The sequence below is a fragment of the Chanodichthys erythropterus genome, chromosome 18 (assembly GCF_024489055.1).
Source record: "Chanodichthys erythropterus isolate Z2021 chromosome 18, ASM2448905v1, whole genome shotgun sequence".
Lineage (NCBI taxonomy): Eukaryota > Metazoa > Chordata > Actinopteri > Cypriniformes > Xenocyprididae > Chanodichthys > Chanodichthys erythropterus.
Window position 1 is genome coordinate 3,058,428 of NC_090238.1, and position 27,586 is coordinate 3,086,013.

A 27,586-nucleotide genomic window follows, 5' to 3' on the forward strand; every position below is an offset into this window, starting at 1 on the left:
TTCCATACTAAACAACCGCCAACTATAGTTGACTACTTTTCTAGAAGACTAGTAGAAACAATGAATAGCTGTGCTACATGTGGAAATGGTGCTGTGGACCAGAGTCCCCAAATCAATAGAAATGGCCATGATGCTGCACTTCATTATGCTCTGTTTGTTAAGATGACAAAAGGTTGAATAAAATACATTTTTTGGCTGCTGCGCCTCAGAGGTCTAACAGCACTCGTCAGTGTCAAAAAGACTGAGATGACCAATCAGATAACTTTACAGATTAACATGAATTCCAGTGCGACTTCAGTCCTATCAGTGAAAGAGTGTGAGCTCAATTTAAAACCAACAGCAATATCCAGTGATGCAAACTACTAGACTTTATAGTGAAAATGAATTACATTTTCATGATCATGTAATTCATAACTGAATGTGATGAGACAAGAAACAATAATATGTTTGTATGCCAAATATGATTAGGAGTGAATGTGTGCATATTTTAAAATAAAAATATTATTTGCAAATTGTTTTTCCTTTATTCGCTCCAAAAAAAGGCCTAAATTTAAGATTTATGTATTTGAATTGCATATAAACTTTCCATCCATTTGAATTATATTTTATAGGCCTATATATTTTTTAATGTTTACTTTAAATGCTTTAATTTTTTTAAATTCCTTTAAATAAAAAGAAAAAAGTACTTGTTCTATATGCGACGGCTGTGAATCTTTAGTTGACAGATAACTGTAATAACGAGCTGATGGATTGAATCCGCTGTGATAAATAAAGGATATTCACAGTGTGCTGTGCACGGCCTGTAGGGATGAGCTGCTCGAACGCATGTCAGTCACTTACATCTGCTGCAATATGTGTTAAATTTTAATAGCTCCTAACACTGAAGCTAGAGTCTTGCAAACAGACAATATGATAAGAGATCAGTGGGGTGAGGAGTGCAATTGAATCGGGATTGGACCAATTAATGGAAGTATGGAGAATCACTGAATATACCAGATCCATACGGCACCGCAGTGAATTCTCCAGTCAGATTAAACGCATCGCTCGGAGACGGAAAACATCCTCCTTTCCTCGATGGTTAGAGAAATGACTTCAGCTTGTGTTGTGCTGAACGCAGGCCAAGTGCTAAAGCAAGACGTTTCTGCAAAGGTCTCTTATTGCCAGAAGTCGCACCTGCAAACACAATCCCAGCGCGGGATGCAATGATACAATTTGTGTCACTGTTGATCTGCCAAATGTGACATGATAGAAATGGCAGGATTGAATTTGTGCCGTGCGTGTCTCAAGCATGACGAACAATAGTGATCCGCACTGACAGATGTCTTTAAGAGGCAGATTAAGAACCAAACAAACCACACGCTCTGCTTTTATTCAGCCATCGCCTCACATGTGCGCCCACACACACGCACACGCACACACACACAAGGTGTCTTTCTCTTCTAGTAGGTCATTCTTACAAATTTTTAAAAAGTCACAAAGAACAAAACCATAAAAAATGAGCCGGACTGACACGCTGCTGAATCTTGACCCTGAGCGCTCACGTTGAGAAACGAACGGCCGAGGTTTAATTAAAGAGCGGGAGGAGGGAACATTTCAGGAATGTGTCCAATTAATTAGAAAACAATTGTAAGATTGAACAAATAATGAAGGAAAAAGAGACGCATGAATCAGATTTCTACTTGTGCACACTGGAGCTTTTAATATGCTAAAATCATTAACAAAGAAATATGATAATGGGCACATAGAAATACATTTTTTGATTGCTAAGTGCTGACATATGCTTGGCAAGACAAGGTCCATTTTTCTGTGAGGCGCACATACACGTGTGTGTGTGTGCATGTGTGTGTGTTTCACTGACAGCATCAGGTTGTCTGATGGGTTCTCTGTCATTATTATTATTATATAGATTATATATTTGCAATTGGTAACTGCCAAAAGCCTTTAATCAATAACAAATTATTTACATTTTTGGTTAATTTTGAAAGTAAGCATTAAATAAATCAGGTATGTGCCAGCCTTTAAAACAAACCCATATTAGTGATAAATACTGTTTTAAAGGGGACCTATAATGCCCCTTTTCAGATGTAATATCAGTCTCTGGTGTCTCCACAATGTGTCTGTGAAGTTTCAGCTCAAAATCCCCCACAGATCATTTATTATAGCATTTGAAATTTGCCCCTATTTGGGTTTGAGCAAAAACACGCCATTTTTGTGTGTGTCCCTTTAAATGCAAATGAGCTGCTGCTCCCGCCCCCTTTCCAGAAGAGGGCGGAGCTTTAACAGCTCAACAACAACAAAGCTGGAGAATCTCACGCAGACAAAATGAGGATTGTCAGTAACAGTGTTCAGCCTTACATTGTTCAAACCGGAGTCGACACTGATGGAGAGACTCAGGAAGAAGTTACAACTTTTAGACGTTTCTGAATGGTTAGTGGATAAATTGATGTAGTTGCTGTGGAGTTTATTCAACTCATCCACTAGAATGTGCCGTCATGTTCATCTTTTGTGTTGAATTGACCCTCGTTTGTGAAGCAGTCCGGCGTAAAATGACGGCAACAACACTCTACTACAACAACTCTTACTCTTCTCTAAAGCAGCCCAACATGGCCCCGCCCCCTTTGTTGTGTGTTCTTGGGGGCGGGGTTTATGTAAAATTTTGCGGTTTATGATATCACTAATCCGGGAAGAAGCTTGTTTTAGTCCCTACCAGCCATTTGTTGTAGTCCTTAAACAGTAATTTCTGTAAAAGAATATATCTCCCTTTGCACTGAACTTTGAGTGTCGTAACTTTGCAGATGTTGTTTATGATCAAACAGCAACATTACACACTAACTAAAGTTAAAAAAGCTAAATCATAATCAACCACCCCTTTAAACTAACCAAAGACACGTTTGAAGAAGTGAGATGACATTATATCTTTTTCTCCCCGACAGGAAAAAAACAGAAAACGCTTAAAACCCTTCAAAGCCAGCTTAAGATATCCTGACCGCAGACACACAATATACAACAGATCCGGTTTCATTGAGCTCTGTTCCACAAATCACTGTAAATACAGACCTTGGGCCTGGTAAACAGTGCAAACGGCCATGGAAATGTGTGTATGTGATTTCCCATGCACATACTGGGATATATAAAAACATTAACGCAAATGCGTGTGCACTATCCACTCACTCTGGGCTGTGATGGCATTCACAAACTGTATTATCATGTACTGGTGTTTTAACCTGGATGGGAATATGCATATGGGTTATGCACAGAGAAATTAGCTTCACATATGTGGTGGGGATGAATGTACACACAATCTTACACTTTTAAATTGAAACCTATGCAAAGTATTGTACCTCAATATATATATATTTTTTAATGGATCCCAAATTTTGCGTTCTGTAAATACAGCTGTGAAACCAGAGTAATGCACATCCGAATGGCATCGCAGGTCGAGTCTAGCACTGTAAAATAGAGCATCAAATGACAAAACAAGTGAAACCCGAACACAGCACTACCTTTATATGAATTATTAATTCCGTCCAGCGGTGTGCATGACACGCTAACAGCATGATGAAGAGTAAACTTAGCATGAGAGATCAGAGAAAGATTGAAAGTGTTCCTGTCGCTTTAAACTCAATCAATAGAGTGAATTACTAAGAGCCGGAGCAATATCCTGAGAAACGGACTGACCACAGAATGTGAAGAGGTGCAGTCTATAAATTATTAGACAGAAAAATGAGCAGCTTATTTTATTGCAGATGCCAGCGCTAGCCGGCGATCGAATCAACTGTTAATTACGCTGCAGCCTGTTAATGGCACCGGCTTTTTGCTGCTTGCGCCATTCCGAACGCACACACGCGGTTCGGGAAGGAGTCCTCTGGGATGTGTCAGTGCATCATACAGTCCGCGGCAAGTGCATGTGGGGCGATTTTATTTCCCAGAGTGCATGTGTGTGCATGTGTGTTTGCACTCTATTGGCTAAATTACAGGGTGTGATGTGCTCTTCACCGCAACTCAATGTAACGTCGAGCCTGAACCCCCAGTGCCCCCAAACACACATCAACCCCCCTTCACACACACACACACACACACTCCCCAACAGAGCGGCTGACCGTGAGCTTGATGAATGACTTCATCAGTATGAGGCCAGACTGCAATGAATTAAAGAGTCCTGCAACCTAATGAAACCCAGCACATCCCCCAACTGAACTACTGAACAGCTCTCTGTCGCTGCAGCCAAATTCACATATCCATCCTAAATAATGTGCGAGATAAGAATTAGTGCTCAGGAGGACAAACAGTCAGCCAAATGATGCAGTGTACTTTTGGAGTGAGTAGTTTAAATGTTAAGCTTTAAAGGATTAGTTCACTTCAGAATTTAAATTTCCTGATCATTTACTCACCCCCATGTCATCCAAGATGTTCATGTCTTTCTTTCTTCAGTCGAAAAGAAAATTAATGTTTCTGAGGAAATCATTCCAGGATTTTTCTCCATATAGTGGACTTCACTAGGGTTCAACGGGTTGAAGGTCCAAATGTCAGTTTCAGTGCAGCTTCAAAGAGCTCTACATGATCCCAGACGAGGAATAAGAGTCTAATCTAGAGAAACCATCAACCATTTTCTAAAAAAAAAAAAATTATATACATTTAACCACAATTGCTCATCTTGCACTGCTCTGCGATGCGCCACGCATGACGTAATCATGTTGGAAAGGTCACGCGATCCAGTGTCTACAAAGTCAAACGCACTTTACAATAAAAGGTAATACAACGATGTTGGACGATTTTGAAGTTGGAGTACCCTACTGTGGTACTTCTGCCTACATCAAGCATGACCTTTCCAACATGATTACGTCATGCGAGTAGCATCACAGAGCAGTGCAAGATGAGCAATTGTGGTTAAAAAAGTAAATAATTTAAATTTTTTTAGAAAATGGTTGATGGTTTCTCTGGATTAGACCCTTATTCCTCGTCTGGGATCATGTAGAGCTCTTTGAAGCTGCACTGAAACTGACATTTGGACCCGTTGAACCCCAGTGAATCCTGGAATGTTTTCCTAAAAAACATTTTTTTCCAACTGAATAAAGAAAGACATGGGCATCTTGGATGACATGAAGGTGAGTCAATTATCAGGAAATTTTAATTCTGAAGTGAACTAATCCTTTAAGGTAATGCATTTAGCTAGATGCTAACATGCTAACACAAACAATATGTGACAAAGGCGATAATATGCCAAGATACTGCTGTACAATCATACAGCACGCTCAATATTGTGCACTTTATTTTTCTGTTTTGGAGGTTTGTGGAACTGAAATGAAGGGCACATTCTCATAACTCCATTGTCCCTTAACAACAATTTCATTTATTCTCCAACTACTCCATCATCGCTGAAGGATTTGAGTTTCCCCGTGACGCGCAGCTCAAATTGACTGTGATCGTTTCTGTATGTTTAATCAAACTGAGCGCAGCAAGATAACACAGACTCCCAATAAAATCAATCAAAGCCCAGAATGACATTTTAATATCTGCTACACAGAAATCTGCAGAAAGATTGGCACATTTTAAATTTAGAGAGGCTGTTAATAATGCATTTACATATGTGTGTTTCTGCAAGCATGATATTCCAACCAAATGAAGGCTGCAGGTTTATTTTGATAAGACTGATTTGAATATAATATATATCCCATTTTACAACGCAAATTCATGAATAATTGTAATGTGGTGTGTTTGTTGTAAGTATTTCACACTGTGAGAAAGACAGATTTGTTTAGAAAGTTAACTTTGATTATGAAATGACTCATTGTGTGTGTTAGCAGCGCTGTGATTGATGTCTGCTCAGCAGAACAGAAGCTAAAAGACTGTTTTGTTTAAAAGATGGACAAAAGGAGTTTGCTTCTATGTACTCTAGTAGTTTGTGTGTGTCTAAGGTTAAATGTGTGTGCTTAGGTAGGGTTTTGTGTGCGTTTGATTTTCTTCAGCACTACGCTGCATCCAGACAACAAGGAGGAGGTCGGCAAGAATGCAACTTGTCCCGCTCGCACACACACGCACACACAAAAGAGAACACGTCCTCGGTTTTATGAAATCACAAATACACCCCCTGATGCTCAAACGATGTGTGCATACCAGCAGTCATTGTGTTCATCAGCATGCACACGTATGAACAAACCCTTCTTCGTGCAGCTCTGGGATCAGATTCGGTCGTGACTGATTTTTTTTTCGTGTTTTTTTTTTTTTTCAGAGGTAAAACAGTTTCAATTTATGTGGCTTCAAAGGGGCACCTGGAGCCCAGCGCACCATGAAAAGCTATTGAGGAGAGCAGCTAGACTCCCTCTCTTCATATGTCTCTCTCTCTCATTCTTTCTCTCTCTGTGCCCCCACAACAATTGCTGGCTGGGCTGGGCTCGGAGCCGCTGGACTGCCGCCAGCCCCCCTGTTTGCTCTACACCAATAATTTATGTTCACTGAAGATGGTGCAAGGTTCTAGAGCGACTCTAGCTATCAATTTGCCTGCCAAGCAAACTGTTGCCCCGCAAAAAACATGGATTGGCAAGGCCAGGCGGAGGGGGATGCTGGGAGGGGTGTGTGGAGGAGGTGGGCACCCCCGTGAGGTTGGCCTGGAACGCAGTTGCTGAGGGTAAACAAGCATTAGTGCTAAAAATCAATCACTCCCATTCTCAAGGCCGTCAGAGAGAACCGCACAGGGGAACAAACACACACCCACTGCAGTGAGAGATACACACACAGCAAAACACACATTGAGAGATACAAACAATTAGAGAAAAGTTTTGCTCTTTAACGGCTGTTGTTAGCTGTAACTGCTCTAGCAACTGACATGTGCTCTCTCGGTTATGATGCTTGCTTTCTGCCCGTGAGGAAAAAAACAATGAGTCTAACAGCATTGAATATAGGTCCTGTGCCTCTTTAGATGAAGTGAAGCACAAATGGTTATGTTCTGAAGTTCGCAAATCACTAACACTGACTAGGAGTAGCATTAATATTGATGCTTGACTCGGCAAATCCCACTAATAAGAGTGAATGTGAAGGGTGTAAAGCAGTGGGGGTTTGTGTAGACCTTGTGATTTGGACACACACAAAAAAACCTCTTCTATGTGTGTGTGTCTGGATGTGGCCCACAGCCATAGTGATGAGGCTAGTTAATCATCAGATCAGGTTCATGGCTTCTCTTACAGACGCGGCCAGTCGGCTCTTTCAAGGGGAGGAACCTGATCTCCATGTCCTTGCGTAGGGAAAGGGGAACAGAAGATATACTGAATCTCCTCTCATCCTCTTAACCCTCTGGCTTTAGGGTGTACATTTGACCAAATTAAAGTCTCACCACAACAGCCCTAGAATTTGTCTTTCCACCTGATCAGTCAAACACTTCTGGGACAGGGAGTTTAACTTAATTTTTGCAGCAGCTTCTGTCATCAACTGGCTATTTTTAACTGCATGCAGATTGAGAAGCATTCCCTGTCTTAACAGCGGTTTTCAAACGGATTCATTTCACACTGGAAAAAGTGGAAGGGAAAGTGAATGGGAGTTGAGAGCAGTGCAGAAGTCTTGTCAGTTGACACTACTGCTGTCATAAAGTCATGTGACCACTCATGCTCAGAGGCAAATTGGCAAATCAAGTAGATAAACATGACCGGAGTTCACACTGTAAAATGAAAGCCTGTGAAATAAGGCAAACAACCGGCTGGCCTCAGAACAAATTCACAACTAAAACGATAAAAAAAAATATCTTTAGATATCTGGCCTAACAAGATAGAGGCAACAATGCACTGCTCATCCAAAATACTGAGGGTGCACAGAGCAAGAATTCTCTCTTGTCACTGCCTTCACCAGTCTGTAATGACTTGATTAGTCTAGATGGCACCCGTGAGCAACGGAGCCGAGACCTCATGGGTCACGTTCATTAGGCCACTGGGCTACTACCTATGGCTAACTGCTGTCTTGCCCCCACCATCCCACAGGGCAAGACTTACTTACGCTATTCTTTAATATATTTTGCCTGCATGAGAGAGAGAAAAGGATGTTTATTGCTCGTGGGGTACATGGACTGGGCTGGAGAACAGAAATGTTGTCCAAAAGGCCACTGGGCAGCCAAAGAACAACAGGGTCATTCTCCTTGCAGGCAACAAAGTAGTTCACCAACCCTTCAATATTCCAGCCAACCCCTTTTATGCAAGCGGGTCTTGGCAGCACACATTATTGTAAGAATCCTCTTGTGCTGGCATTTGATACTGAAGGACAAGGCAATAGAACAGGCTAATCTAAGATATACACTGCACATATCATTTAGCTTAGTAAGCTTTCTTAATAAGGCAAAGGGTTATTTACACACGCTGTCTCTGTTGCTTGGTTTGGGAGCAGCAATTAATGGCATTATAGCATCTTTTACCAGTAGTCGAAAAAGAATAATCCAAAGATCTAAACCTGTAATGTTATGTTTCATCTGTTGCACCAGCAAATTCAAGTTGTCAAATCTGCTTTACAGTCAAAACTCACAGTAGAGGAAACCTCGATGTTTAGCCATTAGCTGGGAATGTGGAGCAACCAAGCAGCCGGCAAACAGCTGCAGGGGCAATTTCCTGTAGGTTAATGATGCTAAAAATGCAGAAGTCAAGCATGGCGCCCATTTAGTTGGCTCTCCAAAAGGACTAAACAATGTATCAGCATAGAGAGGCCGCCATGGAGGTTTTCAGTAAACTAAAACGATCAAGTCAACTGAAGCAGGACAGAAAAAGATCTCTCGCAGTCATGATCGCAGAAACCTTACGAGACAACTGACGGAACCAAAGCAAAGCTCAATTCATACCCGGGCGTCAGTACTACAGACTCAGGCAGTGGATTGCTATGAGCCCTGGGGACTCTCCACTCTTGATGCTCTAGACTAAGGGATGTATGAAGAGTTTTAATGGCTCTAAGAGCAGTAGAGCTAAGGAACAGAGCAAAGGGCCCCTTTTCAGTGCATTCCAGCTGCCTGTGCTCTCCCCATAGTGCTCCTCTGCACAATCCTGCCCTGAGGTCTGCTGACCTCTGACCTGACTGACCGGCTTGGCTGTAGGCTTCTCGTTTGTTACTGACTTTATCCACTGACAAAGCAAGCAGGAAACTGGCAGCTACCCAAAAATCCCATGAGAGGATGACCAACAGCTTGCTCAGCTTACCGTTTATTAGTGGATGGGGGTCAACAGGCAGCTCAAATAAGAAATGTAGCAGGCTTTCTTATTTTTTATTTAGCTAAAGGTTACCTAACTAATGAAACTGAACAGGTAGAAAGGAAGTTTGAAACTTAAAAGGTTGATGAGAATTGCAACCTTGAATCTATCAGAGCAGATTAACAACTTGTGCAATAAATGCAGGGTTGTTCAAACCCCAAAAGGAGTGATTCATGACAGGATTGAGTTTCCCTATCACTGTGCCTTTGAGCAAGGAACTTGACCCCACATTGGTTTGGGTGGACAGTCCTTGTTGTAAATGTACTGTAGGTCCCTTTGGATGAGAAAGCGTCCACTAAACTGGCAAATAAAAGAGTACATATCAGTTCTCTCTCTGTCTTTCTTCTTTCTGCACTTTGCATGGTGCATACTGAGGCATCAAAGGGAGCTACAGTAATCCAAACACCGTCGTTACTCTGAAAGTTTACGCGCTGCCCTAGAGGGAAAGATAAAAAGGGATTGTCAGGATCCACTTACAGCTTTTTGGGCTGATCCAGGCCACAAGCAAGAACTGCAAGCTCAAACACAGCAGAGTGCTGCTGGTGCACTGGACTCCAGCAGGACGGAAGAGCAAAGGGAGGTCATTAACCTCTGCGACTAAAATGCACTCAGATGGCTCCCTGCTCTGGAGGCTGATGACAAGCGTCTGTGTTCTTTTCAACAACTTGTTGAGCTGTCTCCACCCCCACCACCTGCCCCCACCTCTGAAACCAACACCAGCCATCCCCATCTCAGGAATGTAACCCAAGCCCCACTCCTCTCCAATCACTTTGCAGAGAAGCCTGCTTGAGGTGTAAGACAGCTGTTGTTGTGTTCTTTACACAGTGTGTTTGTGTATTTTATCTGCTATTACTTCTAAATCTCCCCCCCCCCCCCCCTTACCCTCGCACCGCTGCACAATAATTCATGATTCAGTGCAGTCAGTACAGTCAACTTTGACTGACGGGAATCGAGCGGCGTGCCTCTATAATGGTGAAAGTGCTTCAGTAATGGCTATGCCATTGAGGGTTGGGCTCTGTAGAGGAAGATCTAGTGCAGAAGTCATTACCACATACTAAAACCAAATGAAGCCAAGAGCATTCAAAATAAAGCTCTGCAGGGCAGGAAAAACTGTTTCCCATCATGTTTTCAATGTGGTTCCTCACCTTTAACTCCAGCATTTAGACTCTTGGGAAGGTCTGGGCCATAAGGCTGTCTGCTGATTCACGTAATGTCTCAGGAAGTTATTTCCCTGAAAGAGGCCACCCCCACCCTTTCAGCAAAGGAATACAGAATGGAGATGCACGGTGCTGGTGGAAACGTCCATGCTTTGCAAATAAAAGGCATACCATGGAAAACCACCAAGAGCCACTTGTTTAGGGACGTATGATATACTATTGAACTGGCTTTGTAGATCGCTCTAATCCTGGGTGCTTCTGATGTTCTTCCACATTTCCATTACTGTCACTAGTTACCAAATCCATTGCAGTAATTGCGGCCTCGTTGTAAGGTTGGGGAAGCTACACAGCAAAATTGCTAACATCTGCAGAGTCTCCTCCATGTGTCAGGGGCTCTTCTTTGCAAAAGAACATTTTTCTAGTCGGCACAGCTTGTTTCAAAAGCTCAATCCACATTTGTTTACTTAATTCTGCTCAAAACATGCCTTAAAGAGATTCCTCACCGTTAGAGTACAGATAACATAAAATGATGCGTGAAGTCTTGCCTTCCTTTTCCTCCATAGGCTTCATTACTTTTTAATATGTGTGCAGGAAGAGGGAAAAATGGCGTTTAGATAATCAATGGTACAGAGGCAGTAGCCCATTAATCTCTCCATGGATTCCGTTCTAATATGCACACTTGCTTGGGTAAACATGGGCTCTGCTGTGGTGCACGTGTCTGCCTGGATGGGCCACTTAATGAAACAGCCAGTCTTTGCTTCCTTTTGAGGAGATTTTGCTGAATGAAAAATGAACTGTCTGCTATTTGCCACGCCAAGAAGCGTCAACGTTTTATTGAATTCAGGTGGGAGTTGTACGTTCCCCCATGTGAACGGGACAAACAATGAAAGCAGCAGCCAGGAAATGGTGTGAGCACTAGAGCAGGTCCCTATGGAGATTTTATCAAAGATCCCTAATGCAAACAGCAGCACAGCTGACCGGGGGGAGGCACACGAAAGCCGAACAGAAAGAAAGGTGACCTGCAGCACTGAACCAGGACAGAGGAAGAAGATAAACATGGCACAGAGAGAGAAAGAGAGCCTCTTGTGTGGAGGTGTAGATGTAGAGGAGGATGTATACAATGACCGCCAGTTGGGGCAGCTCTGAAACTAGAGCTAACCGCTGGGCTCACGAGCCCTCCTCTTGATGCGCAAAGAGCCACCTGTGGACAGAATTGGCTGCTGTGACTGTCTCCTTAGGTAACTGAGATACACCTGTGGGGACGCGCTCACTCCTGCGCCTGCATCACGTGCATTTGACGTCAGATGGGAGGAAGAGAGAGAAACAGAGCGGAGTAATCTGGAGGAAACGGTGGGCGGCCTGGCAGCCACAAACATAAGGACAAACAGCAGTGAATGCACGACATAAGCCAGGGTAAAGTTTGATATGCTTTACATGTCGGAGGGTAGCTGGTGGGTGAAGAAAGACAAAAAGCCGTGGCTAAGAGGATTGCGAGGCGGTGATAGTGCACAGCGGAGCCCCGAGGTGGCAGAGATTTGTGCCTGTATGGAAATGTATGATTCACCCCCCCAGCAGCGTGCTCCGCTGCCGTGAACATGCTATACTTCATTTGCTGGCGATTATGCAGGTTGCTGGCCCTCTAAGCCCCTTTGAACTTGTAATTGCCGCCGGTTTTAAATAATGAACATTAAGGGAGATTCAGAAGAGTGTGTGTAATTACAGGTTTTCCCTCCTTTTCTTCTGCTCCCTGGTTGAAGGGGGAGAGGAGGAGGAGAAAGAAGGAGGAGGTTATGCTTGCTGAAATCCGTTGTGTCTTGCCAATTCTCTTTATCTAAATCGCTGTAGATTTGAGCAGGGATTGCCGTGCCCCAGGGACATTACAACTACTGCGATCTGATCAATATTCACATGCATTCACATCTGGAGCCAAAACGCTCCGGTTTGATTAGGATATCTGCCTTTAGTAGATTTTCTTTTATTTATCTCTCTCTTTTTGTGAATATTTTTGATACTGTTCACAGGTTTTAGTTTTCATGAAAAACTTGAACAGTGAGTAGATACTGGCATCATAGCATGGCGGCATAGTCGATGGTAGGCTTCAGTTTGCCAGCATCTTGGGAGGCTGAACGGAAACCACGGCAAATTGGTGCATTTTGTTTGTTGCCTTTGATGCACCATTCAAGATACGAAATGATATTGTGCAGTCACAGCGCTCTGTCGTCATTATGAAATAGCAGAAAGGAGGTGCAGACAGAGCTCAGAGGGAGGCTCGTGAGGAGAAGTGCTGGAAAAACAAAACAGAATAAAAACAGCAGCAGAGAATGGGCGGGAAGATCACAGAGCAGAAATAGAGCTCTGGGATTCAGAGGAGCGCCAGTCCCCTGACAAACTAAACAGAGAAGCACAGTCTGGTTTTGATTTTTGCTCCAAACACACATACACGGCCATCCTCTCTTAGTTTTATGCTTTTATGTCTGAGTTGTTTCTTCGACCACACCCCTAGTTCCTCCCTCTTTTCAGCCTGAGACACACTCCAAACGAGTATACACATTGATTACACACAATTTATTAGTTATAGCTTTGCCACAAGGGGTGCTATAGTGGGCATTAGAGTTCTCATCTATGACTAGTTTCATCTTTTACGTTAACAGTATAAACAGAATCATGCTGAGTAAGTCCATGAGAGGGAAAAACACAAAACTTCTGAGCTGAAAACTAACATGTGCTCCAAATTTTCAAGATTTCCTTCACATGCACCAGTTAGCCAGCCTGGTGTTGGGGGCAGACACGTGTGGGTTGGACTGAGTGGAGGTCAGTTGGATCTGTCCAGTGAGAGCTAGAGTTACTAAACTAGAGTTCTTGTTCTCCTCACTGTTTATGTGTATCTTCAGGTCAGAGCAAAAGCATTTGCCTCCACACACACACATGCATGGAACAGCGTGTTCCAGCCTGTCCAAGCTGTCTTTATTAATACCGACTCAGTCTGGGTATGTAGGAACATTCCAAGTGTCTGCAAGGTCATCCTTCAACTGACAAAGATTTCAGAGACTCATCAATTTCAGAGACTCATCAAAGCATCAATCCTTGATAAAACATGCCATAAGTTCAGTCTTACACAACATACAGCATGATTCTCAAAGACAAGATCAAGAAAGAGGAACACACTAACAACAGCCTTCAGGTTACAAATGTTATTACACAGAGACATATTAAAGCAAAATGCAGCTGCAACAGTTTAAACAAAGATGCAGTGATCTGAAAAAAAGAGGCAAAGCTAATGCTTAACAACGTAATGCCAAATGCTAGTTGATACAAAACCAAGACCAAGATCTGTAAAACACTGTAAACATACATACACACATGGACAGCAACTATTTCTAAGTCATTGCATATGGGAGATGAAGGCTGATGTGGGTCTCACATAATTCCACAACCCGTGAGTCACTCGATATGGACATTTGGTCAGCTGACTGTAGCAGCATGCAGTTTGCAGCGACATACTTGATTTTCTAGATTTACAACAGGTCTGAATCAACAGAGGCAGACAGAGTGTTTCCACTGTTCAACACATAGATTCACCAAAACTGTTTCCATTCTCAGCATTGCCACAAGGGGTGTAATAACACACATTAGTGTAAACTGTCTTCTTCTATGGCTAGTTTTCACTGTCAGATATGATAAGAATGTAGCTGATCAATTATGTTAATGTTTATAGTTAGTTAACTGAACACATCAAGGTTAATGGCACACACATTTGAAGGTTCAACAGGGTAAAGTATGTTTCTGGTCTTCAGGCTTCCTTACACACACACACACACATACACAGAACTGAACTGTTATATAGGCTGCACTGGTGATGGATGGCAAACACGCCCATGATAGATTAGTGTTCCCCCGCTGCAACCCCCCGGAGCGTCACTAAACAACCTTGCTGGGCCTTAAATGAAACCACTGCTTTAAGAATGCCCTGCATTACAGCAAACAGTGAGAGAGGACACCTCTCCTGAGAAAACCCAGAGTTTATATACGGCAAGGTTGAAGAGAACCCACCGACCACATTTTATGTACGTGTGTGTATGTGAGAGAAAGAGAGCAAGAGTTTGGCTGAAGTTTTTTAAGTGTACATTTTGTTTGCATGTGGATGTCCATTGTTTGAAATGATTGTCAGATGTGCTGCAGTGGAAATGAACAGTACTGTGAATCAGACATGCAAACAGTACAAACTGATCAGCCCAAATGTTTAATTGGAGTCAAGCCTCAAGAACAAGTCTGTTTGCTTTACTGTGTGACTCTACAGCCTGATCATTGGCTGATCCTGTTTGTTTGTTTGTTTGTTTACACAATCGTGTAACTATGTACTAACTTTCTCCACCACTGAAATTACTTTTTTTTTCAGTTGATGTAAAGCCTGTTATTTGAAAAAAACAAACAAAACAAACAAACCCTTAAAGGATTAATTCACTTTCACTTTCTAATGAAAATTACCACCCTCACCCTCAAGCCATCCTAGGTGTATTTGACTTTATTCTTTCTGATGAACACAATCACAGTTATATTAATAAATATCCTGACACATCCAAGCTTTATAATGACAGTGAATGGCGCTAACGAGTATGAAGCTCAAGAAAGTGCATCCATCCATCATAAACGTGTACTCAACATGGCTCTGGAGAGTTAATAAAGGCCTTCTGAAGCGAAGCAATGTGTTTGTGTAAGAAAAATATCCATATTTAACAAGTTATAAAGTATAATATCTAGCTTCCGAAAGAAGAAAGTCATATGCACCTAGGATGGCGTGAGTAAAGCTTGGGGTGATTTTCATTTTAAAGTGAACTAATCTTTTAATCAATAACATCACAACTAATTTTTCAATACCCAATCAAATCCCAATGGATTAAAGCAAATTAAAGTCCTGCCCTACATTATTTTCCAATGAATATTCAGTTTTCCCCCAAATATTCATGGCAATGGTTGAGTCGCATTTCAGGCCGCCCTGCTCAAACAACCCTATTTATTTTCACTGCTTTTTGAAGGCTTACTGAAGTGAAAGGACAGCACAGGCCTGGAGTGATATCTTTGTATCTGAGTGCTTCCTGTTTTCATTGCAGGCTGACCCTCTTCTTAGCAGGAGACACACTGAGGGCGCCAACTGACTAATTGAGAGGATTCAAAGTTTGTCTCCATTAAACTGTTGGGTGACCCTGCAGCGATGTCAGTACAAACTACACTTCACCACTGCCCTGCTGCTCTCTCTGTGAGCCTAGTGGAACGTTCTTCTCACTCTTGTTCATTAAATATGAAGTCTAATAGAGCAATACACCCCACAGAGGAGTTTATCTTTCCGATAACATAAGCTCTGTGCCGTATGGGAAAGCTTACAGCAGCCAGCTGGGATTTCCTCCCGCTAATGGCACTGGAAGAGATCCAGAGAGCTCCAGGAGGAAGAGCACATCTCTGGGGCTTCAACTGCAGCGCATTCTGACCCAAACTCTGGAGTTCTGCGGAAGCACTTCAGTCAGGTGGTGAATGTGAGCCACATGGATCTCTTGTGGGTTCATCCTTTGCACCCCTCTGGGGTTGGCTGCCAATGCCCTGTTGGCTCACCCATGTAAGGGTGGGCTCAGACCATTAGAGAGGGAAAGTGTTCCTTGGGAGAGGAGGCCATCGATTTCAGCCCACAATTGTAACTGTTAGCTGGCGCCTTGTTTTGTGGGCGCGGGGGATGGAAACGGGGGGAGGGAAGGGGTTACGTCCTTTTGAGCCCCTCAGAATAGGTGACAATGGCTCAATGTTGAGAACATATGTAAAGGGACCCCCACCGCTCATGGAAGAGCAGCTCCGCTTTGGCCCCGCGGTTGAGAAAATACAACCTCGCTGCTTTTCTTTTGCCCCCTCGAATGAATGGTTGAATGGAGAGCTGCCGCTACGGGCCATTCAGGGCCAAAGTCCCCATGAATTCACCCGCACACAAATGCATCCTGAACTGGAAAATACATTTGCTTAACAAATTAAAATAAAAGGCCTGATGTGTTAGTGTGTGGCACGGCCGTGCGGTGTAAAGGATTGCGCGGGGGGCAGCGGTTGGTACTTTGGGATAATTCAATTAAGTCTCTTTGGTCGGAAAAGGACGAAAAAAATAGAAAGGTGCGCTACTCTTGAGCATAAAAGACTCTGAAATGAGAGAAACATCTAAAAGGATGATGGAAACTCCTGTATTTCCGTTAATGAAAACTTGTCCTTAGGTTTTCAGGCCAGTTTAAAACAATTCAAAAGGAAACAGGAGTGCGTCTCTTGTGAATGTTGTGAATGGGGATCTCCTGAGCTGCCAGTAAAGACGCCTAATGATCTTTGAAAAAAGTGCGAAATTCCTGCATGATATGGAGTCGAGTGGGGCGTTTGTGGGTAAAAGCGGCGAGGACGGTGGTGGGTTGACGCCTCCCTCTTCACTGCTTTACACACAAGCGCACTAAGCGGTTCTGAGAGCGCAAAAGGGACGACAAATGAAAAGAGCACAAGAATAAAGCGGAGAAAAAAAGCGAAGTGTCCATCAAATTGGGCTGCGTCGGAGTTGTTCTGATGATGATGAGAGTTCAGCACCTCTGATTATCCCTTAGCAGTTTCTAATGGATTTACAGCCCTTTTAATTAGCCATCATTATTTTGGCTTGAGTTAGATCATCGGGTCGAGGGCCAGACTCCTATGGCAGTAGGGTGTCTGAGCCGTCGCAGGGCATGTCCCTTACAGCAGCCGTTCTCAGTTTCCTGTGGAGCACACGCCGCGTTCACGTGCTCAGGGATGGCAGCACCTCCCTCAGAAACCCGACCCTTCCTGTCCTGATCGATATATCCTGAGCCGCGGATGATGTCGTGACATCAGAGAGGCCGATGGAACACGACCCCGCATGCCACCTCTCTAAACCCACACACACAGTGCTCTATCCTTGTGCCACAACAACTAGCATTTGGATAAGCAGAGACTTACACTGAACCATACACAAATGTTGAACTGAGTGGTCAGTCACAGTCAGATCATTAGCATTAGCACACTCCAATGTGTTATATCACTACAGATGTGATTTAGCAGATACTGCAAATGTGATATTGCGGATATTCTGAAATCCCATTACACTCACAAAATGGCTGAATAATTTGTCTATTTCTGCTCTTGAAATGAAAATCGTTCCAAATGGAGCCAAATCAGCATCAATCGTTGCGTGTCGCAGATGCAGATAAGTGGCTGGATCTAACTGTATGTTGATTCTGGTTTGTAAGAGTTTCGAGTAAGAGTACTAGTGTGCGATCTCAGCTCACTTGTTTACCCAATCACAGATACAAAAAGAGCTCATGGAAAGACAGAGACTTACTGTGAGATGCTGGAAGAGCCATGCCCGCATGATGTTGGTGGCGACCTTGGGGAAGATGCCCCGTTTTTTCTGTCGCTTTTTGTCCTTGTCTGGATCGTCATCGTCGCCTGTGCCGGGTGAGGCCACGCTGTTGTCTAAACCATCTCCTAGACGAAAGGAGAGCTTTTTAAATACGTGGTACACAATCTTACACACTGACATTATACAAACTTACATAACCCCAAAAATACAGAGACCCCCTCACGTCAAGAAGTAAAGAACAGAAACGTGAAAAAATGGATTAGCAAAAGTTCCCTTCCTGCACCTCATTTGCATATGACGAGGACGTCTGACACTGATGTCCATGTGTGAGGGCAGGTCGAGTCTCTTCATAACCTACTTCCCAGACTTATATCTTTCTCCTCTGCCATTAATTGTGCATTAGCAAAAATGATTTACTTTAAAAAGTCAGTTATTTTTTCTTGGCCTTGGGGCGAAAATGCCTTGAAAGCCTTCCTTCAGGGCATCTAAATTATGTATCTGAAAAACTCCTGCACTACGCCACAATATTCTACAAATTTACACTTGCACGTCGCTCTGTTTTTGGGGAGACATCAATCACACGCACCTATATAAGCAATAATCACGCATTAATATTTCAACTAATCACTTTAAAAAGGAGGAAAGAGAACAGATCCGATGGGTGGTGTAATGAAATGCAAAATAAATGAAGAATACAAGGACAGTTGAAAGCCTTTCCCTCTCAGTTTTAATCTATTATTTTTCTCTCTAGTGCTGTTTTATCGCCCTTGCCGTGTGGATCCGTGCAGATGATGTGGAAGTGACCTCACAGATGCAGGGGTTTGTACTGTCGTAAGCAGCAAATGCCCGAAACCCACAGAAACGTTCAGAACAGACTGGACCCGCGGCCTGACAAATGTCTATTAATTTGTTCTAATGACATCACCGGGGGAGGAGTGTAAACTTGTCTTGTTGTGGTGTGTTATGAGTGGACCACAGCGAGCAGTCCAGGCCAAAAGGTTGCCAGATTAATTTTATTGACGTTTCCATTTTCACTGCAACACGATAGCCTACTGCTCGCAGTGGCCAGTGTGACCCGCGTGTATTTGCAGACCGACTCTTCGCTTCATTACCCGATGGCCCCTGACCGCTCGAGGTGAAACCAGACGCCCCTCGCACACACACAGACACTCACTGATAACCAAATCTATATGTACACAAATTAAACGTCTGGAGATCAGTGTGTTTTCAACAGATCTAGACCAGAGTAAATCAAGTACATAATGCAATTTAATGACAGAGAATGAAATGTACACAAAAACACTCATTGTATATAACATTTACTTTATCCTCTGAGAGAGGATAATGGGGTGTGTTGGGTTCTGTTTTTAGCTGATACCAATAATCTATCCAAAAATCACAATTACTCTATCACTAGTGAAAACATGCTCTCACACATACAAACACACACACATGACAGTGAGTCAAAGGAGTGGAAATAATCAAAAAAATGATGCGACAGGATTAGTGCAGTGAAACAGAGAGAGACACGGAGGCAGAAGAAGAAAAGAAAAGAAAAGAAAAGAAAAGAAAAGAAAAGAAAAGAAAAGAAAAGAAAAGAAAAGAAAAGAAAAGAAAAGAAAAGAAAGGGCAAACTTGCTCATTACTTGTGAAGCTGCTAATCTACATGGCCCCCCCTGCTCACTGGTTAGCGCTGCAGCGCCGCAGGGCGAATCGTCCCAAACGCTAATGGCCTCTGACTGTTCCCTGGCAACTCTGCCATTTGAACCTGTGCGGATGTGAACTCCAGCACAAAACATGAGGACGACACGAGGAGAAGAGGAGAGGGGGAAGGGGAAGTATCCCATCATGCACCTCTGAGACGGGGGCAGATGAGGGGGGGGTGGCTATTAGGAGACGCCCAAAGGCCTCCGGGAGACGAGGTGCTGCAGTCTCGCCCCAGGCACTTTTGGAAAAGCAGTACCCTTGGAGAAGGAAAAAACATGCCCTCTCTCTCTCTCTTGCTCCATATCTGGCTCTAACGTGTCCACTATGTACATGTAGAGAGAGAGACAATGTTTATCCACATTAACCTGGGCTCCACTGACCCATATAAAATAGAAAACTGTAAAAAAAACAACGATAATGGACACGCATTTCAGCTTGTGTTCCTGCCTTTTGATTGGTCAATCCAGTATTCCAATCATTATTTAAAAATGTTGTGAATATTTGTGTCTTTAATCATTTTTATAATGCGATGTAACTATTTGATGAAAACAACTTGCTAGTGAAGTCAATTTTATTTGTATAGTGTCTTTCACAATAGACACACTTGTTTCAAAGCTACCCAATGTTTATAATACCTTATAGTCACTTTGAGCCGTTTAGAGATGGATGATGGGATAATGTCACCCTGTTCACTATATAACACAACCTCAAGTGCCCTAATGAAAAATAAATATACTAAAATGTATTTGAAATACATTACATATGCATTTACATATTTATGTACTTAATAAATTGTACTGTTGGTACACTAAACTGGTATACTTAAATTGGAACAACTAATTTTGTACTTATTGCCCTTTAATTGTGCAGAAGTAGTGCTGAGGTCCAACTAAAGATTGTGCAAACTGTATTTTGGTATTCTTCTGGTATACTTTAAATGTTTTCTTCGGGTATACTTTAAATATCTTGCAATTAATTACTCAAAGTTCATACAATCCTTATTAATATTGACATTAAAACACATTTTAGGCTTAATATTAAGAAATGTGCATTGTGCACAAGTAGTACACCAAATAAAGTTTAATTATAATTTATATCATTAAGTCTCAAGCGATAGGTCAGTAAATATGTTAATATATTTTAACTATACTTAGTATGAAATAAATGTATTTTAAATATATATATTTTTTTGTATTATTGCTGAATTATCAAAGAAATTTACACAGCAGATCTGTTTAAATTACACTAAAAATATATAATATTATTCAAGTCAAAAATATAATGTTCATCACTGAATGAACATAATTACATTAACTTAGACCAACAAAACAAATGTTTACTGATTAAATTGGGCAGAAATAGCTGTTTTTTTCTTCTTTAAAGTGTAGGTATGACGTCAAATGTTCTGTAAACATTTTAGCAGAACAGCATTACTGTCGAGAGTTCAGAAGTAGACTGTGCTAATGTTGCGTGATTATATAACACACGTAATTACAACAACTGCAATGGGAAGGGAGTAAAAAGCCAAATCAAGCAGGCTGAAGTGCTTCACATTTTCCACCCTTTGTCTTGAGGAGAGGCGCAGTCACTGGTTTGTTTGGTTGGGACATTTGTTTCAGGCTAATGGGGCATGAACATGGAGGCAGTGCCATCAGAGGCTGAGCTTAAAGACTCTAATTACAGCCGCCCGCTGAGACGCCGTCCACAGGACCATCCCTGCTCCTCACAGAGCGAGCTGAGGGTGCTCATGGTGGAGAGCAGTGATCCAGACCGCTGCATTCACCCACAAACACAGAGGTCAGTACGGAGAGCGTCCACCCTGAACCGCACACCTCAACCCTGTGCCTAATGTGACTACTTATTTTCACTAGTCCTCTCATCCAGGAAAGTGGTCAGTGGGTCAGTGTTTACTTATGTTAATGACTCATCCACTCATGTTTTCAAATGTTTTACTTGATTTCATAAGTAATTAAAGGGGTGGTTGATTATGATTTAACTTTTTTAACTTTAGTTAGTGTGTAATGTTGCCATTTGAGCATAAACAACATCTGCAAAGTTATGACGCTCAAAGTTCAATGCAAAGGGAGATATTTTCTTTTGTAGAAATCGCTTTTTAAGGACCACAACAAACGGCTGGTAGGGACTACAACAAGCTTCTTCCTGGGTTGGTGACATCACAAACCCTAAAATTTACATAAACCCCGCCCCCGAGAACACACAACAAAGGAGGCGGGGCCATGTTGGGCTGCTTTAGAGAAGAGGAAGAGTTGTTGTAGTAGAGTGTTGTTGCCGTCATTTTACGCCGGACTGCTTCACAAACGAGGGTCAATTCAACACAAAAGATGAACATGACGGCACATGCTAGTGGATGAGTTGAATCAACTCCACAGCAACTACATCAATTTATCCACTAACCATTCAGAAACGTCTAAAAGTTGCAACTTCTTCCTGAGTCTCTCCATCAGTGTCGACTCCGGTTTGAACAATGTAAGGCTGAACACCGTTACTGACAATCCTCATTTTGGCTGCGTGAGATTCTCCAGCTTTGTTGTTGTTGAGCTGTTAAAGCTCCACCCTCTTCTGGAAAGGGGCGGGAGCAGCAGCTCATTTGCATTTAAAGGGACACACACAAAAACTGTGTGTTTTTGCTCACACCCAAATAGGGGCAAATTTGACAAGCTATAATAAATGATCTGTGGGGGATTTTGAGCTGAAACTTCACAGACACATTCTGGAGACTTATATTACATCTTGTGAAAGGGGAATTATAGGTCCCTTTTAAATTCAAAGCGGTTGTAAATTGTTGTTAAATAAGAATATATATTTTTTAGTAGCAGAACACATTTACTAGTCAACCACTACTCAAAAAACACACATCATACACAAGCAGCGGTTCGTTTTGTGCTGAATAACCTACACACACACACACACACACACACACACACACACACACACACACACACACACACACACACACACACACACACACACATCTGCACAAACACTCTTGTCCAGGACAGCTGCGCTCTCACAGTCAAATCTTGCTATGTAGTTTTCCTGCAGATGTAATGTGCGGTTGTTTGCACTGAAGAACTAAAGCTTCTCTTTTGCTTGTAAATGAAGTGGAATAAAATGCTTCAATTAGACGTCTGTATGAGGATGCAGCTTAATAACATACATACACACACACACACATTCATGTCAGCCTCCTCCCAGGAATGTCACAGATTTCAGAATCTTCAAATCCAAAAAGCCATCACAGGAAAAAGTCCTTTCAGCATAAACAAACCCACCTCGCAATGGACAGGAGAAAATAAAAGGAGCGTCAGCAGCCGAAGGTTGAAGATTGTAATCACATGCCAATAGTGTTTCAGAAGAGCCAGTATGAAGCGCTTGAGTAATTACACGTGTAATTAACCTGCTACCTGTAACGGCAATTATCTCATTACATCATAAACAGGGCCTTGGAGGGGCCGCGTTTGATCGCAGCACTGCATTCCCGCCGCCCCTCGTCTCGTCTCTTCATTAGTCTGCTAATCACTCTGATGAGTTTATGAGACATTAAGTGTTTCCTGCATCTCTGAGCTTCTGGCCCATGTGAAAGACAATCACAGGGAAACAACATCCCGAGAGACAGTTTAAAGGAAGCTGCACGTGAACCTATGCTGGAAGGACAACTAATTCAACGCTAATGCAAAAACATGTACGGATGTAGGGCAGAAAGACTGGTTTACTGTCGCTACGAGCAAGGACTGATATTGATGAGCATGTGAGGGAGCATCTGCAGTCCAGAAACAATGAGATCTTCCTTTAGATGGAGGGAAAAAAAGAAGTTTTGTCCACACCCATTACACCCCAAGCACACTCCAACTGCTCCTAAATACACCCCAACACACGCTACACGGCCCACCAACCCCACACTCTTCCTGCAGCCTGTCGTCCAAATCAAATTACAATAATTGGCCCCAGAGGTTATTGAGGTGCATCCAAGTCTATTCTCTCTCTCTCCAGTCCGTGTCATCACACTTTGAAGCTTGTATTACGATGGAGAGCAAATAATGACTGCGCACATGAGAGCCACTGAAGGAGTTTCACACCGCAGTCATTAGAGAGTTAATTACTAAGATAATTACTACAGCAAATTACATCAATTTTCACCAAAACAGGATTTCTATGGCCTGTGAACACGAGCAGAGAGAAAGACAAAGCTGTGCTGGAATAGACTTAATCTCCAGAGAGGGAATCAAAGTCCTGCTCTGAAGGCAGAGGGTCCGATTCTACACAGAACCTGTATTTATGGAGATTCTCCACCCTCAATTGCCCTTCAGACAAACACAGTCTCGGCAGACAACTTGGAGTTATTACACATGCTAGAGCCGGGCATCAGACGCCGGGCTTACGAGGGCACACCGTGGCTATTAGGACGCGAGACACGAAAAGGCAGACGAATTAAAGCTTCTACACCAACAAGTCAACCATCAGATCATGGGCTCTGTTCGGCAGGCCTCTCTCATCAGCCGTCTGCCCTGAACTTTCGCTCACAAATGTCCTGGAGGCACAGAACAAAGCAAGCAGAACTGATTGCTGCGCCCCGGCCCCACTCTGTTCCGCTGCGTTCTGACTCTGTTTGGCTTCCTAATGAGCTCACTAAAAACCCAATTCATCACCCATAACCCCTTCTCAACCCTCCTTGAAATGCAGTTTGGAGGAGTGCTCAAGGGTGGGGCGGGGGTTGTCGGTGATGGTGCGGGCCGTGGACGGGCGACAGTTCAGTCCCTTTCACTTTAGGAATGTGTGCCTCTCTCCAGCGGCCCTACAGCAGAGATTTCCACATTAATACCCTTCCTCATCCCTGGGAAGACTGGAATTTGGTGGGAAGGGAATGCGGCAGAGGGGACGCTGGATGGGCGGAGGGGTTTTAAACAGATGGAGATACAGTTTAGGATGTGTGTGTGAGAGAGAGAAAGGGGTGTGTGGGGCATAAAGTCCCTGAGTTCCTCATTACACGCGGTCAGAGCGATTCCTCAGGGCACCTGAGCTGAAAGCAGGAGATTAAAGCATTGATGAAGCCTCCGTTTAAAATGCAGCTGTTTTATTCTGCTTTGGTAATTAATTCTTTTTCCGATAGTGTATTGATTAAGCGCAGCCCCTGATGAAGTTCAAACTGTGAAGAGCCCCCCCCATGGGCCTGGGCTACCTCATCGCAGAGTCAATGAAAACTTCCTCTGATTCTCTCTCGCATGCACACGTGCAGTTTGCACTCATAAATTAGTCAGCGTTCTGTTGGCTGCAGCTGCCGGGTTGCTGCACCGCTGTCCAGGGCTGGGCATTGCCAACTATTGATAGCCGTAGCAACCCAATACATCCCAGTGACTGGATTGTGACTGAAAAATTGCGCATATTCATATTAATATCTATTCAGATGCTGTAAGCAAACGGATCCAGAACGAGAGTCCTCTGAACGTAGTTCAGAGACACAGTTCACCATGTAGGGAACACCTCCAGAGTTCACGTGTGCGTTCTGCTCTGCAGCAGCTGTGATCTCCCATCAGCCCAGCGGCCCCTCTGGGGACCCAACTAGCAGAGAAATCAGATACTGCTTTACAAGAGCAGGAGAAGCTTGCGTCTTATCCAGACACTTCTACCAGCTCCTTTACAAGTCAATAACCGCGGCCCGCTGTCCTTCCCACAGACATTCCCTGTGTTCAAGCACTCTTCCACAAATGTAAAAATAATGAGCAGAACTGCATTAACGGAGAGAGAGGCTTCTGTTAATCAGTCGGTGATGAGTTTTCTATCGACTGTCTCTTGTGTTTTAGGTAAACTCAGAAACTCATTCCATTGGAGTAGGGTGAATTCAGGTGAAATTCATGGCTGATTTATTCACATTCGAGGGACTCAACAGCTCTGCATTCAAACCATATCGGAAGATGCTCATTCCTAACTAATGTTTCCCAGCAGCAGGTTCAGATTACAGCCACTCTGGCATCCGTGGCGTTTCTATAAGTCATTGTCTTACATCGCTTGAGTGCTCCATTGGTTTTTACAAAACAAAGACATTTTGGAAAATGGTTGCCTGCTGTAGGTGTGGCATGCCCATACTACCGTTTTTAAATGAAATCATCGTCCTTTGCCCCTGAATTAGTCCATAAACACATCTCAAATCTATGAACAGCCTTATGTCTGTCTGCTTCTTCAAAGCTGTTATCTGCTTTGCTTTTCGCCCTCTGTGTATTTTTTTTCTGTCTCACTCTTTTTTGGCTTTTTATTGATTTTTCAATTTTCTCTTCCTGTAAAACCTCAACAGCAGATGCAGCCGTTCCCCTAAAGCTCCTGAGCGGAGGCAACGACTTCAACCATCAGGAAAATCAAAGGCAGCAAGAAAGAGAGAGAAACAACAGCTTCTCTCTTCACCGTAATGCACGTGTTGCACGCATCGAGGAAAGAGGCGAAGTCGGTGGAAGCGGACTGCGCTCTGACCCAGAGACCCCAGCGAGGCGTAAGCGGCCCGACGGAGCGGGAGACGAACCGAGACAAGACGGCAAAGATCTCCAGCCAAAGGTCGCTCTAGCCTCCGGAACTGCAGGGAACGTGACTCATTTACCGCACAACGATGCGCTTGGACGCCGGCCCACCCAACAGCAGGTGCTGTGAACAGTGGCTCCTCATCAGGCCAGCGTAACCTCTCCTGCACCAAGCTGCTCTTTACTCATAAAGAAGGAAAATGATCTCATGGGCATCTGAGGAGGAACGCAGACCGCAAGGCCTTTGAGGAAGAAACAAAACCGTTCTGACGCGCTTCGGCCGGCTCTGCCTGTCTCCCTCTTGTTCTGTCTCTCTCTCGGTTTCTTAATAGCGCTGGAGTTTGTCCTGCGGGCCGTGTGAGGGCTAAAGGCAGCATTCCCTCACTTCAGAGCGCTTCTGAGGGTCGGCAGGTCGGATTCGCAGATGTCTCCCGCAGACAGTCTGTTGTCTGAGGACCGCGGCCCAGCGAGAAACACACAATGCAGGCCTGACCCCGCAACACCGCTAAACACAACATGTTTTTTTTTGTCTTGTTTGGTTTTGTGCTTTGTCTACTCTTGTGTTTTCCCTCATGACTACTAAAGCTTTTCCACTGGAGGATGTCGAATGTGGAAAATCGGTTGCTATCGCGAGATGCCATTGTTTGGTATTTCATTTCAGACATCTAAACGGTCTCTCCTTAAACTTCCTCCAATTGTTTCAAGAGATTTAGTCATTGTAGGCTGAGAGGACAGGGAAAGATGCTTTCAAGGAGAAAAAGAGGAAACAGAGGGCATGATACAGTATGACTTCATGAAGAGAAAGATGAGTATTGCTGTGCTGCAACAATTAAAACCAAGAACAAACCCAAATGAACTCTTGGTCCTTAATTCATGCTCCTGGTTTTCATCAGTGCAAAAAGAAATAAACCTATCTGTCTTCATCATCTTTTGCCTCTGAAATGATCACCTAGGTCAGTTATGGTTCACAACTGAGTCCTCCACAATTGGCCGCAAACTCTGGTATGAAAAACCCACACAATTCTTACTCCTGTCTTACATTTTATTTCGTGTTTCACTATGAATTATGTTTCAAGGGTGTATAGGATCAGAGTAAATGAAGAGAGGAGGCAGCATTTAACATTCAACAGCCTTAAAACATGGGAAGCGTGTAATTGGAGCTACCTGAACAGACCAGGAGGCAGAGTTTGAACAGCAGCCTCATTTCCTCATCTTTTTTTAATGGCTTATGTGTGCGTGAGTACAAGCCTCCATTCTGAAATTGATAACATTCTAAATGAATTATCATGATGCATAATGAGCGTTATCTCGGCCTCCTCCCTGAAGCCCGCAGCCCTGCGTGGCACGTTGATTTGTTTTGTTGCACATTAGCCTCCGTTCTTCTAGAGAGCTCACTGCTCCAGGCGTGCAAATAAGAAATTATCCTTGCTGACTAACACTCCTAATACCTCCTTAGGGTAATTAGAAATTATTAGACGGCTGCCTCCAATAACAAGAGCTAATAGCACTAACCGCCGTCAAACCCCTCCATCCCCATCTCCTCAAACAGAACGTCAGGATGGGCACACGGACAGAGGGATGGACGGACTGGTGCTCTTCGCC

The 27,586-nt window shown here is 43.4% G+C and overlaps 1 protein-coding gene across 4 annotated transcripts in view; it reads right to left on the reverse strand.

Annotated features, from left to right (window-relative positions):
* The window catches only part of meis2a (Meis homeobox 2a), a 70,085-nt gene that overhangs the window by 24,252 nt on the left and 18,247 nt on the right, over window positions 1-27,586 (reverse strand). For 3 of the 4 annotated variants that reach the window (XM_067367563.1, XM_067367564.1, XM_067367567.1), the window contains exon 8: window positions 17,733-17,878. In XM_067367563.1, coding sequence (XP_067223664.1) covers window positions 17,733-17,878 — 146 coding nt within the window. The remainder of the gene's footprint in view (window positions 1-17,732; window positions 17,879-27,586) is intronic. The other variant, XM_067367565.1, reaches the window with a different exon arrangement.